This window comes from Natator depressus, chromosome 8 (genome assembly GCF_965152275.1).
Source record: "Natator depressus isolate rNatDep1 chromosome 8, rNatDep2.hap1, whole genome shotgun sequence".
Taxonomy (NCBI): Eukaryota; Metazoa; Chordata; order Testudines; family Cheloniidae; genus Natator; species Natator depressus.
In genome coordinates, this window is record NC_134241.1 from 83,864,186 (window position 1) to 83,880,939 (window position 16,754).

A 16,754-nucleotide genomic window follows, 5' to 3' on the forward strand; every position below is an offset into this window, starting at 1 on the left:
ATAGCCCAGCTGACTGCTTGGATCAAGAGGAGGTGCCGCCCCGGTGAAGGTCAAAATGATCAAGGAGTCACACTTAGGACAGAGCCCATGTTACTCCTCTGCATCTATTGCCCGCACAGTGATTGAGCTCTGCCGGGCACCGTGCTATGAAATCCAGAGGGCTGGAGCCCTTTTTGCCACCCGCAATATCTCAACGCTTCCCCCAATGGTCCCTGGCGGCCGCTCAAAGAGGAGAGAGAGCCCTGGGTCTGTGCGTGCCCGGGTCCGGTCACGGGAGCCTGGGGAACCCGCCTGCAACGCAGCACGAGTGGCAGCCCAGCTCCCCCATCCAGCGGGGCCCTGGGAGAGAGCAGAGCCATTGGGCTAAGCTCGCCTTTCTGCCCGCCCCCTCCAAAGCATCACCACGTGGTCCTCCCCTAGCAACCGGAGGGGATGTCTTGGTACAGGCAGCTCGGGGCAGGGAGAAGGCTCGGCAGGCTGAGGCCAGAGGGGTGTTGGCTGGGTTGGGGGGTTTGTGTTAGGGGGGTGTGAGGCGCAGCTGACTGCACTCTCTAGCGTGAGCGGTGACAGCTGCCTCCTCCTAAGCACCCGGCCATTAGCACAGCGATCTGCAGCTCACTTTCTATTTCCTGCACGGTCCAAAAGGCATCCTGCAAAAATGAGTCACCCTCACCCTGGGTAAGTGAGAACTGAAGTTTCCAGCTATGAAGCCAGGGGGTTGGGCCAGCTGTGCCTCCTCTGGCTGGGGAAGCCGAAGGTAGCAGGTTAATTAACGAATAAGGGTTGTGGGCCGATGCTCAATGGAAGAAAAACTATTTTCAAGCACACCAATGTACCTTTCCGATTATTCTTTGCTGAAGATTCTGAAGCCCTTTATGTTTTAAGATGTAATTTGCTTTTAAATAAAGAATTCTCACAAGCAGTGGCCTTCACAGGTATCAGACCCTCAGTCACAGGAGTTGGTGGCCGCAGGATAATGTCTGCATGGAAAATTAGAATTAGAAAAAAGTGCTAGTTGGGAGAGCCAGGGCTAACCTCTTGCACGTTCTCCTGGAGTGCTGCAGTGAGAAGGAGAGTGGGATAATTTAATATTAAAAAGCTGTATTGACACTAGGGCTTCTGTATCTTCGTTCTTTAGGTTTACTTGTTTGAACAGAGATTTTGACTCTCTTGGGGTCTCTTATTGTTGCTTAACCATTGCTACCTCTTACTAAAGAACAACTGCAGTCCTGCATAGAAAAGGAGAGAAAAAAAAAAAGACCCAAACCAATAATAGGAATCCAGTATTCTCAAATTCCCTTCTGTGTTACACAGTGGAATGTACCTTAGACTAGTTCCCCCCCCCCCCCCACCCCACATAACATAACATCAGAAATACAAATAGTAGGCAGCTACATCATAACTTATTTTACAAATAATTTAAATGTGCTCTTTCCTTCTAATAGTATCTATTATACATTTTAAAGAGTTGAACAGCCTAGTTAAAATCAGTTGATGTTCCTCATATTTGAAATAAGACTCTAATCTTTGTTTATGGTTATTTGGCTTTCTATTTAATTTTATGGGAATAATGGAATAAAATTCAGTGAAGCAAACAACCTGAAAGAATTTGGGGCCTGATCTTGCATTCAGATTTAGACAAAACTCCCAATAACTTTAGTGGTTAATAATATATACACAGCACTTTATCCTGCAATAATCTATGCAATTGAATAAGTTAACTCAGGAGTGCAGGCATCATTGAAGTCAAGGAGACTGCTCATATGAATTAAAATTACTCTGCTCTATAAACCTTTGTAGAACTGAGCCCTTACCTGGCTTTTCTATCTAGAGCTCATGCATAGATTTCAAAGCTCTTTGCAAAGGTGGGTAAGTATTCCTATTTTATGTATGGGGAAAAAGATACACGGAGAGGGTTAATGCCAATGTTGTCAAAAGCATCCCCTATTTTGGGTCCCTCAGTTTTTGGGTGTGCAACTTGAGAAACCTAGGCCTGATTTTGAAGATACACACAGCTCCTGTTGAAATCAATGGGAGCTGCAGGTATTCTGGACCTCTGCAAATCAGGCCCTATTTGTTGAAGTGACTTGCTCAAGATCTCAGTGCAAATTAATAGCAGAGCTGGGATTAGAACCCAGATTGCTGAATTCCCATTCCTGTACCTGTCCACTGGACCTGCTGTAAAAGGTGTAACTAGAACATGTTTTTAAATTACTACCAAACTCTTTGGAAACATTTGTATCCTGTATTTGTGAATCTGTGGTTTGTACAGTTGATAGGGTATAACCAAAAATGTCTGAAACCCCCTTGTTTTTGGAGGGTTGTGTGGCATGAGTTATTGCATAAGGGATCCTTGTATTACAACTGGTGTCTATTGTAATTAGGGCTACAGACAAATGAATGACTCAGTCATGGCTGTCTTAATATATTTCTCAAAATACTTGTGAAGTAGTCTGATTAGACTGGCTATTCATCTGTTTGGTGAAAACAGTGAAAATTACAGCACTGTGAATAATTAAGATTAGTGACTATAATTTAGGGAAAATATACTTAATAAATGAAGGCATTTTCAACAAGAACAATATGAATGGAAAAATCTTTAATGTATTCTGTCATTATCAAAACCACAACTCCTTAAAGAAACAGGGATGCATTATGAAATTTCAAAAGCTAGTATTCAAATATTTATATGTAAAGCTTATTTAGTAAGTAAGGGTCTGATCCACAGCCAGCTGAAGTCAGTGGAAAGGCTCCAGTGGATATCAGTGGGCTTTCTATCAGATCTGAAGACCTTGCCTTGCGCTTGCAAACATTTAAGTAGGGTACGTAAATTTACTCATGTGAGTAGTCACACTGCTTTCCCATTGACTCCATGGAGTTATCATGTGAATAAAGGTATGCACGTGTTTAAGTGTTTGCAGGATTGGGGCAAAGTGATTAACCACCTGCCTGTTGACTTCAGTGGGTTTTGGATCAGCAAACCAACCTTGTTACAGCCAGTGTTTAAAGTGGTCTTTAAAAAGTGTGTGTGTGGGGTGGGATGTCTATCATTTCCTGCAAAAGTAAAAAGCAACATCACATCTGTTCTGCTTCTCCAGCCCCCACATCAATTCTACGCCCCTCCCTCTAGCCTCCCCTCTGTTCCTCCCGCAGCTCCTGATGTTCTTTACTCTCCTCTCTTGGTGTGAGTGGGGTGTAGCAGGGTCTCCTCTCCCTCTGCCCAGGCCTGGTGTAGCAGAGTGGGAGGAGCAAACCTATTACTTACAACAGGGGTGGCCAGCCTATAGCTCCGGAGCCACATGCGGCTCTTCAGAAATTAATATGTGGTTCCTTGGATAGGCGCTAACTCCGGGGCTGGAGCTACATGCGCTAACTTTCCAATGTGCCGGGGGGTGCTCACTGCTCAACCCCTGGCTCTGCCACAGGCCCTACCCCCACTCCACCCCTTTCTGCCCCCTCTGCTGAGCCTACAGTGCCCTCACTCCTCCCTCCCCCCCCCCAAAACAGCTGATCAGGAGGTGCAGGAAGGGAGGGGGAAGTGCTGATCAGGGGGGCTGCTGTTGGGTGGGAGGCACTGGAAGTGGGGTGGGGGAGCTGATATGAGGTCTGCTGACCTATTACTGTGGCTCTTTGGCAATGTACCTTGGTAAATTCTGGCTCCTTCTCAGGTTCAGGTTGGCCACCCCTGGCTTACAGGAAGGGAGAAACTGCTGGACTCTTTCTGCTGTCTCCTCCAACTCCCCCACCTGTGAGAACAGCTTTGCCTACTGAGGGGAGCAGGAGACAGCATTATCTGCAACAGCACTGATTGGCTGCTCTTCCCCACGAGATAGGACAATGGGGAAAGAAGCAAGTCACAATGGTTTTACTCCCCAGGCAGGGTGAAATGTGTACCCCTCAGCAACATTGTTCATGATTTTATAGATTTCTATCTTATCCCCCCCCCCCACCCCCATCATTTCTTTTTTCTAAGATGAACAGCCCCAGTCTTTTTAATCTCACCTTGTATGGAAGCTGTTCCATCCCCTTTTGCATTTTTGTTGCCCTTTTCTGCACCTTTTCCAATTCTAATATGTCTTTTGAGATGGGGTGATCAGAGCTGCACACAGTAGTCAAGGTGTGGGTGTACCATGGATTTATATAGCAGTGTTATGATTTTTTCTGTCTTATTATCTATCCCTTTCCTAATCATTCTTAACATTGGTAGCTTTTTTGACTGCTGCTGCACATTGAGCGGATATTTTCGGAGAACTATCCACAATGACTCTACGATCTTTGTCTTGAGTGGTAACAGCTAATTTGGACCCCATCATTTTGTGTGTGTATAGTTGGAATTATTTTTTTCCACTGTGCATTACTTCACACTTACCAATATTGAATTTAATCTGCAACTTTGTTGCCCAGTGTAGTGAGATCCCTTTGTAACTCTTCACAATCAGCTTTGGACTTAACTATCTTGTGTAATTTTGTATCGTTTGCAAATGTGGCCATCTCACTGTTTCCCCCTTTTCCAGATCATTTATGACCCTGGTCCGCTCAAGCAGGCTGCTGCTGTTTTCAGAGATACTGCCTTAGGGCATTTGGCTAGGGACAAGTGAAGAGAGAATCTCCCCAGCAAAGCAAAATAACAATTCATCTATGGGGTTTCAGAGTTATTTCACAAGATTCTTTTTCAACAGATGATCCCTTCCCCACCCCAAAAATAGAAACCAACCCCAAACCCATCTCAATCACTGGTCACATTTCCTTCATGTAGCTTAAGTTCATAAACACCAAATGATATAACCATCTTTAAATATACAACAATATGATCAAGGCAGCTGTTCTGACTCTGGAGTGCCCTGTCCTGGCTCATAGACAGCAAAATCTATTTCTCTGTGTAGGATGAGAGTAGCCCAGCTCTGTGTTGGGTAATAAGGCTCAGCTGCACATGATTATCTCAGTTCAGGCAGACCCTCCCAGCTGGGACTCTGAAATTCTCTGCTGCTGGGGTTTAACATCAGCTTTTCCTTTGGCAAAAAAGCAGCCCCAAAAAGCGTACCTCTGGTTTGGCAGGGCCTCCTGTGCCAAGGGACATTGCGACTAGGGACACGATGGCTGCAGAGCTTCCTTAGGGGGATGACAAGATTCCATTTCAGGCCTGATTCTACAAAACCTTACTCACTTGAGAAGTCCTGACCTCCCCAAGAAGTTGCTCACAAATCACTTCAGTGGGACTTCTTGTAGGAGTCAGGGCTGTAGGATTTGGCTCTCTTGTGTTGCAGAGTGTTGAGTAAGCTGTTGGTGGCTGATAATGCATAAAGATAACATACTTCTCTTAGATTTCTTCTGTTTGCAAGATAAATAAGAATGGGGAGAGTCCCTGTATATCACCAGCTGGAAATAATGCAAGATTCCATAGCTTATTAAAATTTTATTAAAGCTGAGAATACATCTCCATCATGGCTAGAACTGTTTGTTCTCATTATGGTTTAAGTGGAAAAGTGGCAATAAACTGCAATTGTACAATATAAAGCAGGAATTGTAATGCCCAGTGACTCTACCAATCAATAAATAAGGCATTGATGCTCTCTTAGTCTATTTCTTTGGTGGAATATCACTAACTTAATTACACCATGAACAATTAACTGTGGAGATTTGATTTATAAAAATAACAGAGGCCTACACAGACTTTGTTCAGATACACTTATGAATCAATACATATGGTCATAAAATCATTACTACAGAGACAACATTGTTTGTTTGTCTCTGAGCTACAGTACATAGTACATTGTAAACTGGTAAACACCAGATATTGCTGAAAAATATCTGGCACTGATGTTGCAAATGAAAACCTTGTAGAGTAGAATATTCCAAGTGAACAATCCCTTAATTCGCTAAATGCTCAGTGGTGTGGTGGTTTAACCAGGCTGTGCTGGGTGGCTGGGTGAAAATGACATGGTTCTATTGGGTACCCCAAGGCAGTAAAAGAAACTTATCTGAAGTCATGTGCAATATGAATGAGCAGCACGTACTCTGGTATTTGAATAATTTAAGTCCCCACTGCCACTGAGAGAATTATTGCAGGGTATTTTGGAGAGCTGCAAACTTTGTTAGCCTGATAAATAATTTTTAAAAAAGGCAAAATTCTGTGTGTTGGTTTTTATACAATGTAGTTGTAGCTGTGTCGGTTCCAGGATATTAGAGAGACAAGGTGGGTGTTGGTTTCTAGGCTTTTGTCCAGTCTGAGTATTTGTACTTTATTAATTTATTACTTAATGGAAAGAAGGAGAGATGGCTCCAGTGACACTAATTCATTTGCTTTAACAGGCTGTTAAGATATTATCCTAGCAGTGTAAATGATACCAAAGTGTGAGTGGTAAGCAAATGAAATGATGCATATCCTGGATGACGTAAGGCCAAGCTGTCTGTTACAGGCATTTCCCCCTGCCTTCAAACAACTTTGCTGGAAATGGAGCATTTTAGCAAATTTCTTGAGTTTACTCTAGGCCAGATTGTGTATGGTCCCTGCGCAGGTATACAAAAGTGTGGAGAGGGTATATGATTTTTATGACCATTTTTATTAATTGGAAAGTATATGTGAACAAGGTCTGTGTAGACCTCTCACGTTATTTTGATACATCAAATCTTCATGGTTAATTTTTCACGGTGTAATAAAGTTAGTGACATTGCATCAAATAAACAGATTAAGAGAGCATCAATGCCTTATTTATTGATTGCTAGAATCACTGGGGAATTTTTTGAAATTTTTGTCTAAACATTTTTAATTTTTTTTTCAAATTCTACAAGCTCTAATTCCTTATAATAAGCAAAATAAAACACTATTTACATTAAATTGTATTTGTACATTGAAAAAGTACAGTAAAGTAGGCCAGGGATTTTCCATGTTTACTGTCTCTCAGTGACTCCACAGCAAAAAGTTCTTTGTCCTGAGTATTATTCCATGACTGGAAGTTAGTTAACAAGTTAACTCATGATGCATGAGCCAGAAAAGAATCCAGCTCAATCTCCTGTTTATATTTTGCAGTGCTAACAAGAATCACAAGTAAAATAAAAGAAAACAAAAAAACCCTTGCTCAGCAAAGTAAGCAGAGATGACTCTGAATATGTGCAGATCTCTCCCATGGTAGTTCAAATAGGAGGTGCTGGCTGTAGTGCATTTACCCATAATTTCCTTTCTGTTAGGCAGCATCCTCTGTCAGTTATTTGCCTGGCTGCTATTTGCCACTGTACTTCAGTGGTTCTGCAGGCAGATAGGGACAAACTCATAGCTGTGAAGGTTCTTTTCTCAGTGGAGCCACTGAGGTGCTGCCACACAAAGTGGGAGGAAATGGAACTTGGAAATTGCAGGGATAGCGCATGGCCTCTGTGATATGAAGTCCTACTCGTTGGGGCATGTTGCTTTGCAGGGAGCCCCAAGTGATTAGGAGCATGGCCACAAGACCTTCCCTGCACTGATCCTCTGCTGCTTCCTTCCCTGGGTGTGTTGGTTGCATGAGGCCTGAATTGTGGCTACTCTTGGACACAGGATGAAAACCTATATGGATCCTTCTGGAATGGCAAAGCTAAGCCTTCTGTAGTAAATACCTGAAAAATGAATGCAGATATATGGTGGTCTAATTTCCTAGCATGGATGCCTTAATAGGATATTCATCTCCTGTCTTTCAGCACCCAAATAGGCATTTACACATTAAGTGCCTAACTACTGACCTGAATGTTGACATGTGGGGTTTGGGCATTCTAATTTGGCCAATAGAGAGATTACAAATCAAAAATAAATACAGAATGAAACAGTGAGACCAATGAACTGGAGAAAAAAATAGATATAGCAAGTAACATAGCACATATGAAATAGCAAAGAAAAGGGAACTATTCATAAAATTTCCAGAGGAGATGGGCTTTTGAGCTTTTTAAGTCATAGTAATAACAAGCTAGGTGAATATACTTGTAGCAGAAGACGAGTGATACTGTCTTGTTTGTTGTTTCTCTGTCACAGATTGTTTGTTCACTTCTGCTCGATTTTCTGCATCTAACCTATGCACTTTGTCACCCGAAGCTCCTTTATGGAGGACATTTGTATGTAGCTTCTTAAATAGCTTGGTCTTTGGGATGTGGCCTTTAAAACATAACGACAGCAAACACACTACCGTCTGCGTCCCCACAATATTTAGGAGTACAGGGACTCAGGAATTGCTATACTAGATCAGATCACTGGGCCATCTCATTCAGTATTCTGTCTCTGACAGTGGCCAATACAAAGTGCTTCACAGGAGGAAATCCTACTGTAGTTTGTCTTGGGAGAACCTGCTTCCAGGGAAAGTTTCAGCCTAATTCCGCAAAGTTAGAGGTTGCCTTATGCCCTGAAGCTAATTAATAACTCGCCATACAATATTTGTTGGTATCTAAACCTAAGTCTACAGTGGTGCGATATTGTTACTTTATCTTTCTTAACTGTTTCCCTGCTTTTTTCCACCACAACCGATAAACCGTTTTTCTGAATCATATCTGGATATGATTAGTGAATGAGCTGGAGATAAATAGCACTCCATGGAGTGTCTGGGAGAAGTAACGTGAGAAGACTGCTGCTGGTGCCCTTGTCACAACAATGAATACATTCTGTCTGTGCCATAGGTAGCTTTCAGCACCTGAGAACACAAGCCTAGTCTGAAGTTCAGGTCTGTCAATAAATGGTGTGCCTTTTCATTTAGAGGCTAAGGTCTTACATGGAATACATTCCATTAGAATGATATGCATGCACACAGTCCTTTTGGAGTGCTAACAGGGCCTGATCCAAGGCCTACTGATGTCCCATTTATTTCAGTGGGCTTTGGGGCCAGCCCCTACACAGTGTTAGTATGGCCCACTTCTGCATAGTCGTAAGCTATAGAAACCACCCCTGGCCATGTACCCAGCTCAGTATTTACCAGAGGTTGGACGACTCTCATGAGCAAGGCTTTGTAGAATCAGGCCCATACTCCATACATGTGACTCAAATCTGAATTAAAGTTGATATCTCACCACACTGTATGGGTCAGTTATGTGCTAATTTGTTTTTACAAATCAGACACCAATTAGGGTAGAAAGCACAGGCTTTGGGTGGGCACTACGGGCCTGATCCCAAGCCTCTTAAAGTCAGCAGGACTCTTTCCCTTGATTTCAATGGGCTTTGGATCAGGCCCCAAAAGAACATCTCTGCCCGCCGCCCCTCTCCAGTATCCAATTGAACTTTGAATTTGAATTCATTATTTCTGAGGAGCTGTCTGTTCATAATTAAAAGAAGACTCAAGAACATAACTCTACCAAGAGCTAGGTTTGGTGCATGCCCAGAGATCAGTTGTAATCTAACTTGTTATATGACCCATGAAATACTTAATGGAAGGATATTGGGTTAAGTTTCTCTTCTGTCTTTACTAATAGTGCAGCATTGCCAACTGATTGTGTAAATCAATACTTGGCTATAATCCGGCAGTTTCAAATGCAAAGGCAAACAAGGGATAAAGAAAGTAACATAAACAGTTGCTATAGTACCGGTGTTTAATCTCCATGCATAACATGGTAAACTAAATTGTTTGTTTAAAGTTTAATTTGTCTGGTGTAGGCTACCTGTGAGATTATTGTGAAACCAAAAAATATATTGCACATAAATCTGTTACCTTCCTCATGTTTTTCTTAGGATAATATTCATTCCCCTATCTCCTTGAGAGCTCTTTTGTATACAGTACTTCACCACTGTGTAATAGAAATGAAGCCTGTGTAAACCAATTGAAAGTTACAGGCAAAAATGTACAGACCAGCTCAGACTGAAACAAACCCAACTATTCAACAGATTACTCATTCATCATATAACAAAATACCTTGCACATCTTCTGTGTCTTCCATCAGACTGCCAACGTACTACACAAATATTAATGAACTAATTAGTCTCACCTTTCGCCTCTGTTGAGGTAAATATTGCTAGTCCCATTTTACAGAAGGGGGAATTGAGAAACAAGGGTGCTAAATTTTCATAAATATGTACTAATAGATGCCTCAGTTTTTGGTGCCCAGTTGGGACACCTTGGGTTAGATTTTCAGAACTTCGGAGCACCTGCAACTCCTGTTGAGTTCCAATGGAGCTGTGAGCACTCAGTACCTTTGACAATCAGCCCCTAGTTATCTCAGACTGGGCACCCAAAAATGGAGGTGCCTACATTTAGTGGAGACTTTCCCAAGGTCAGCCAACATGTCTAGGATAGAGGCAGGCACAGAAGTCCCATTTCTTGGATCCCTGACCATCCTTCTTGACTTGTCGTTCTTTCAGTTTTTCATTGATTATTAAACAAGAGACACATGCATTTGTTTATTCTGGATGGTCATGTGCATTAAAAAGGATGTTTAATACATAGAAAATAGAGATGGAAGAGAACCACTAGGTTAAATTATCTTGGACAGATTCTGGACCAGACTGGGCCCCCATTGTGCTTCTCTAGGGACATGAAGGGGACTTGAAGTTGCCCCAAATGGGGCTCTATGACACACTGCCCCCAAACCACTTATGTAGGGAATGAGTTGGGGCAGAAGTTGGTGTAGCCCAAGCACTTTGCACTCCATCAATCATGAGCCAGCACAATGGCCTGTAAGGGGCTGTTAGAAGCAAGTGCAGTTTACAGCAGCAGTCATGAAGCTGCTCGCATTGCACTGGGGCTGAACCATTCCCAGTACAGGAGGAAGAACAGGTGATGCAAAGCCATCTTGCATCTTTTCCTCATGTGTATCAGTGTAGCTCAGTGCACCTGACGCTTGAGCTCTCCCCTGTTCTGCTAGTGGAGTCTTGTTCCCTGTAGTACATTTTTAAGCTCTTTGTTGGGCTGTTTTAGTTTTAAATGTCCCAAGTAATGGATTTTCCACCTTTTTCTCTTGGGAGAGTGTGCTAAAATCTGCTCGGACTTTATTTACTATTCCACACTCTGGAAGGAAAATACTTTTCCTGATATTCAGCCTACATATTCCTTCTGTCATATTTAATCCCATAAGGAATCAATGAGTAAGTGCAGGTTCGGAGTCAGGAGGTCTTGAATTATAATAATGGCTCTGCTGCTGACTCATTGTGTGGCTCTATACAAATCTCTTTGCCTCAGTTTCCCCATCCATAAAATGATTCTCATATCCATTCTTCCTAGGGATGCTATAATTAATGTTAGTTTAGTATATTAGAACTATCATGTATGCTTATAAATGCTGTGTATTATTACTATCCTAATGCCACTAAGCTTGGTTACACCCTAAATAATTCTCCATTCCTTAGTGCTCACACACTAAAATATGTGTAGAGGTTTATTATGTAGACCCTTACTGCTCACTATATGTATTTAGATTGAGCTTTTCATTAGAGTCTAAGTGAGTTAGGAGCCCAATTCCCATTTAAATTCAATGGGATATGGCTATCCAGCTTCCTTGGGTCTTTTAAATATCCCAGTGTTAGCTTCTGTAATCATCTATTGTAATTATTACTAGTTAAAACAAACAAAAGGAAGTACTACTTCACAGAACACAGTCAACCGGTGGAACTCATTGCCAGGGGATGTTGTGAAGGCCAAAATTATAGCAGTGTTCAATAAAGAATTAGGTATGTTTATGGAGGATAGGTCCATCTATAGCTATTAGGCAAGATGGTCAGGGATGCAACGCCATGCTCTGGTTGTCCTTAGCCTCTGATTGCCAGAAACTGGGAGTGGACAGCAGGGGATGGATCACTCAATGATTTCCTGTTCTGTTCATTCCCTCTGAAACACCTGGCATTGGCCACTGTCTGAAGACAAGATACGGGCTTGGACCATTTGTCTGACCCAATATGGCTTCTCTTATGTAGTTATTACTTATATTGCAGCAGTATTTAGGAGCTCCAGTCATGGACCAGGGCCCCATTGTGCTAGATGCTGTACAAACACAGAACAAAAACACAATCTCTGCCCTGAAGAGCTTACAGTTTAGGTAGCTGGTCTCCTTAAAATCTCAAGGCCACAGTGCAGCACAGGAGAGATGGGATATCTAACTGCTTTTTCCTAGCAAGGTTCATATTGTACTTCAGGGTGGGCTGTTCTGTATCTTGAGCTTTCTAGGCTAGTAGCACTTACATTCTTGAAAGTCTAGTGACAGTCTTTCACCATGTCTTCTTCTGTATTAGTGTTGGCCTGAGATGAGGGTCCTTGCCCAACCTCTTGGGCACGCAACATATTCCTAGACCAAGGAGAGTACAAAGCTGATCTTCCAAATATGATAATAAAATTTGATATCAGTTTTTGGAGGGGACAGTGGGACGGCCCAGTATTCCCTTTCATATTATCTGGTTCTGGTTTAAAATATGTGTCTGCAGTTCTCAGGATGTCCGTACAGCGTCAGGTCCAGATTCTGATTCATGCAGATAGAACAATCATAAGAGATGAGTGTGCACATAATGCATGTTGGCCTTTTGTACAAGCTCTTCAGTGGCTTGTGGAATAAATTGACTTCCTTATTTAGCTGGAGAGTCTCAGCCTTGCAGAGTGGATCTAATGATTTTCTGTAATGGGCTGTAGCTACAGTGGGGGAAGACAGAAGGAGCAATCTCACTATTACCAGCTGCACTTTAAACAGTACAAACAGCTGCCATATAGTGAGTACAGACTAAAGCATAGTACCATAGCATCATGAGCTAGTAATGTCATGAAATGTGTGAATATGATGCAGTGCAAATTCTTTGCAGATGGATTCAGGCATATTTATATGGGGCATGTAGGACTGTGTGACTTGTTTAAATAATATATTCTAGAAAGAAACATTGATGTACATTTGAATTTTTTTAAAACAGCTCCTAAAATAGGTGGGACAGATACTAATCCTATTGCCATGAGTTAGTCATCTCATCCCATACAGAGCTTGAGTTCTGCCACTTTTAAGGCCAAATGCAGGACACATTTCTTTTAAACAGGCCTTTCCTCATTAACGAAGTAGCCTGCTGGCTTGGCAACATTTCCTCCTGGGAAACAACCACTTAGCTGAATCCTTGTGGAGAAAGTGTTTTAAAATAAAGAGAAAAGCTGGGCTCTTCTTTTGGATACACACAACTGTGACCTTTAGTTTAGAAAAGTAAATGTCCCAAGTTATGTCTATAGACATTGCAGTAGTGGAGAATTAGAACTAGAGATGCTGTAGAAAGACAGATGGATTCATAACTACAGAAGAAACACTCAAGAAGAATGCTAAGGTAGAGACATAAGCTAATCAACCATTTTTAGAAAATAAATTTTCATCCTGGACTGACAACTTGTATGTTAATTTTCAAACCAGCACAAATAAAAATGGTCCAAGGTTTCTTATAGAAACAGTATTTATGGATGCCAATGACATGACTCTCCTGGGTAGTGATAATATGGACACTACCTAGAAAGAGGAAAAAGAGGGTGACCTAGAGAAACGTTATGCAGAGCAATAGAGAAAGAAGGCAAATCCCTTAACAAGATACACAGAAGCCTGAACATGTCTGAAATAAATGGTTGAAATTGGCGGATGCTCTATGTGCCTGATATTGCGGGAGGAAAAAGAAAGAAAGAGACTCATGTTCTTTATATTTAGTGGGGCTAGAAGTTGCTGTTTCAATTGTATATATTGAAAGAGGCAGATTCTCTGGTCTGCTAACTCCGTTTTGGGCTACGTAAGTAGCACAAAGAGGACTTAAATCAGCCAGAGAAGGCCAGTGGAGTTTTCCCCCTGTGTATGTGAACTCTGGTTGCATAAAGTGGGCAGAGACTGCATAGCTGCCTTATGCACCATCCCCTTCCAGTGCCAGTCTAAAAGGATGGAGGGTGCATGTAGGAGGTGTGCTGGGGACAAGGAGAGGGGTGTAAGGAAGCAGATTTCTAGTATGCTTGATCTTCCATTCATGCAAATTAGAACTGTGCCTCTGTAACGCTAGCTTGCACCGGGGCCAGACATGTTGGGATTAGAGAGCTGCAGCTGGCTCATTGATACCTTCCCGCCCGATCTCGCTGTACTCAAACTCCAAGCAGCCAAATCTGGCCCCAAATTACTTATGTGTGAATGTTCATTGGTGCTATGGGTATGATATTAAGCTACCATAAATCCAATAATTTCTTACTCTGGCAGACCTCTCATGGGAATTTTTGTCTGAGCAAGAACTGTGGCCTGGGGTCCACAGTGAAAACAGTCTTTACTGGTTGATATTTTATTTAATGTTGAGCAAACAAAGGGCCTGTGTATCACAGAATGAGTGATTTCTGGAGAAGATATAAATCTCTCATGGAACAGGGGGATGTTACCTCTATGGCACATTTGAAGGTTATTTATCTGACAAAATGCCTGAATTGTTTCTTCAAGACAGCACTTTGTGCATCTAAATTTTAGGTAGATAATTTATAACTTCAACACTAAACTCTGGGTTTTCATAATGTCTCCATGGTGACTTCATTTATTGGTTTCAGGTCACTCGCAACCTACAACAGCCTTACAGACAAACACTTGGCTGGATACTTCAGCAATACAAGGATAAGGCGGCATCTTCAGCGATCAGGGCTGGTAGGCTTCAAAGGCTCCCTTTTTGTTACTTTTACCTCACACTGCTGGGTATTTTTGCTTTTCAATACAGAGGTAGGGTAGCCACTTTTAAAAATTTGCCCATATAGACAAAAACATATCATGGTGTCATCCCATGCCAGCATGATGTAATGTGATCACATTTTGATGCTATGTAAGTTCATTGCATTACCATCCAACATCATAGTGCGATCACATATGGCAGGACCCTATGGGGTTTGGGGTCCTGTAAATATAGCATGGTTGTGGAACACAGAGCTGTGATGCTAAAATCTGGACAATCCTAGAGCATCGAGGGCAGGTGCTAATCCTGGGCCTGATACTGCAGTGTGCTAAGTGGCATCAAAGACTTCACTGGGAGTTGACGAATTTGCAGTTAGCACACTACTGGAGGTACTTAAAACATTGCAGCATTGGAGGCTGAGGGATGCTCATCTTATTTAAGATGCACAGCACCACCATATGTGATTGGACTGTAAATGTGTTAACTCATTATTGGTAGGGGGTGTGTGCGCGACAAGGCAACGTTAACTGGTTCTGTTCATACCACGGGTGAGAGACAATTCTCACACCTTAAGATAGGTATTAACTTAATACAAATCATTCATTTTCTCCCAATTTAATATTATTGGATTAAATTAACAATTTGTGGAGACTGGAGGAGAGGACACTGTGGTAGAATTCCAGCAGGAAAAATTCCAACAGCAATTAAAAAAAACATACCTCCTAATGACCCAATTCGGATTTTCTAGTGTTATGAAAATTCCTCAAGTGACATTAGCAGCAGAATAAAACTGCTTCTGAATGCTGAGGATCCTGAACTTTGACTGGCTCGGGATGAACTATTAACTGAAACCGAGGCATTGTCCCTTAATAATAAACATGATTGCCTATCAGTCATCTGTCTTCATGGTGTTGGAGACCATTATTGGCATGGAACAATTCTGTACATAAACATTGGGTAATCTTAGCATAGCCCTGAGCTTGTGGCAGAGTTGCAGTAAGTCATTACCACACATGAATGGCAGTGCATTACCACACAGTAAGGCTGCTATTAAGACATGTCACTGTACTTGTATTTCAAATCTGTTGTGAGGAGAACTTTTCTTTGAGTGATTACAATAGATCCAGTATGTCTTTGTTACATATTTCTGGTTATTCTTCCCAGAATCTGTAAGTCATAGTTAAACCCTATTAGATGATTGACTTGTTTTTAAAAAACAGTGTCAAAGTTAACCTATTGCCTATAAAGTCAGTTATTAAATTCATAAAATTCCAATTAAAAATTGGGTTAATACCTTCAATTTTATTTTTCAGCAATCTGTATTGTCTCTAATTGTTTCATGCAGTGTTGTCGTAGCTGGGTTGGTCCCAGGATATTGAGAGACAAGGTGAGTGAGGTAATATCTTTTATTGGACCAACTTCTGTTGGTGAGAAAGACAAGCTTTCGAGCTTACACAGAGCTCTTCTTCAGACCTCCATGCCTCTCTGTGCTGCCTTCAGACCTGAAGAAAAGCTCTGTGTAAGCTCAAAAGCTTGTTTCTGTCACCAACAGAAGTTGGTCCAGTAGAAGATACTATCTCACCCACCTGGTCTCTCTATGGTATCTAATGGAAGTGGCACACATAATAAAGGTGCAGAAATGGTGTATGCATTCAAATAGTTTTGCTCTCCTTTTGTACGTGGCTTTGTTTAGAATACACCTTGTTCTCTCTTCTCTTTTTCTCTATATTTATATTTTATTTGCTTATGGCAGATCTCAAGAAGTGGGAGAATAATATCTGAGAAGGAGTATCGGCTAAATGCTATGAGGAAGGATCACCAAAGATATGTACGGGAATGCCTAGCTCAGGCCATATTTCACAAGGTCCTTGACATGGAGGTATGAACACATTATCCACGTATAAGCCTTTTAGAATAGTTCCTTAGTCATGTCTAGGGGCTGTTTACTACTGCTGGTATGCCATGGGGTTGCCCCTGAGAAGAGGGGTATTTGGTGGAGAGGAGGGCATGGAGTCTCCACTCTTGATGACTCCAACCAGGAGAATGTTTTTGGAACATCCCCAATCTCAACAGTCTGCCAGCCACGTGAAGAGGAGAGGAAGCTACTTCAGAACTCAGACTCAGTCCCAAGGTCACGAGGGTCAGATAAATCACAACGCCTCTTGTGTGCCAAAAGATCTAG

General features: G+C 42.0%; 1 protein-coding gene across 4 annotated transcripts in view; it reads left to right on the plus strand.

The window, feature by feature from the left end:
- The first annotated feature begins 514 nt into the window (after positions 1-514).
- ERICH3 (glutamate rich 3) overlaps positions 515-16,754 on the plus strand; it is a 65,017-nt gene continuing 48,777 nt past the window's right edge. For 2 of the 4 annotated variants that reach the window (XM_074961525.1, XM_074961526.1), the window contains exons 1-3: positions 515-678; positions 14,457-14,550; positions 16,326-16,451. In XM_074961525.1, coding sequence (XP_074817626.1) covers positions 659-678; positions 14,457-14,550; positions 16,326-16,451 — 240 coding nt within the window. In that variant the 5' untranslated portion in view covers positions 515-658. Of the gene's footprint in view, positions 679-14,456; positions 14,623-16,325; positions 16,452-16,754 lie in introns of all 4 variants that reach the window. The other 2 variants (XM_074961524.1, XM_074961527.1) reach the window with 2 other exon arrangements.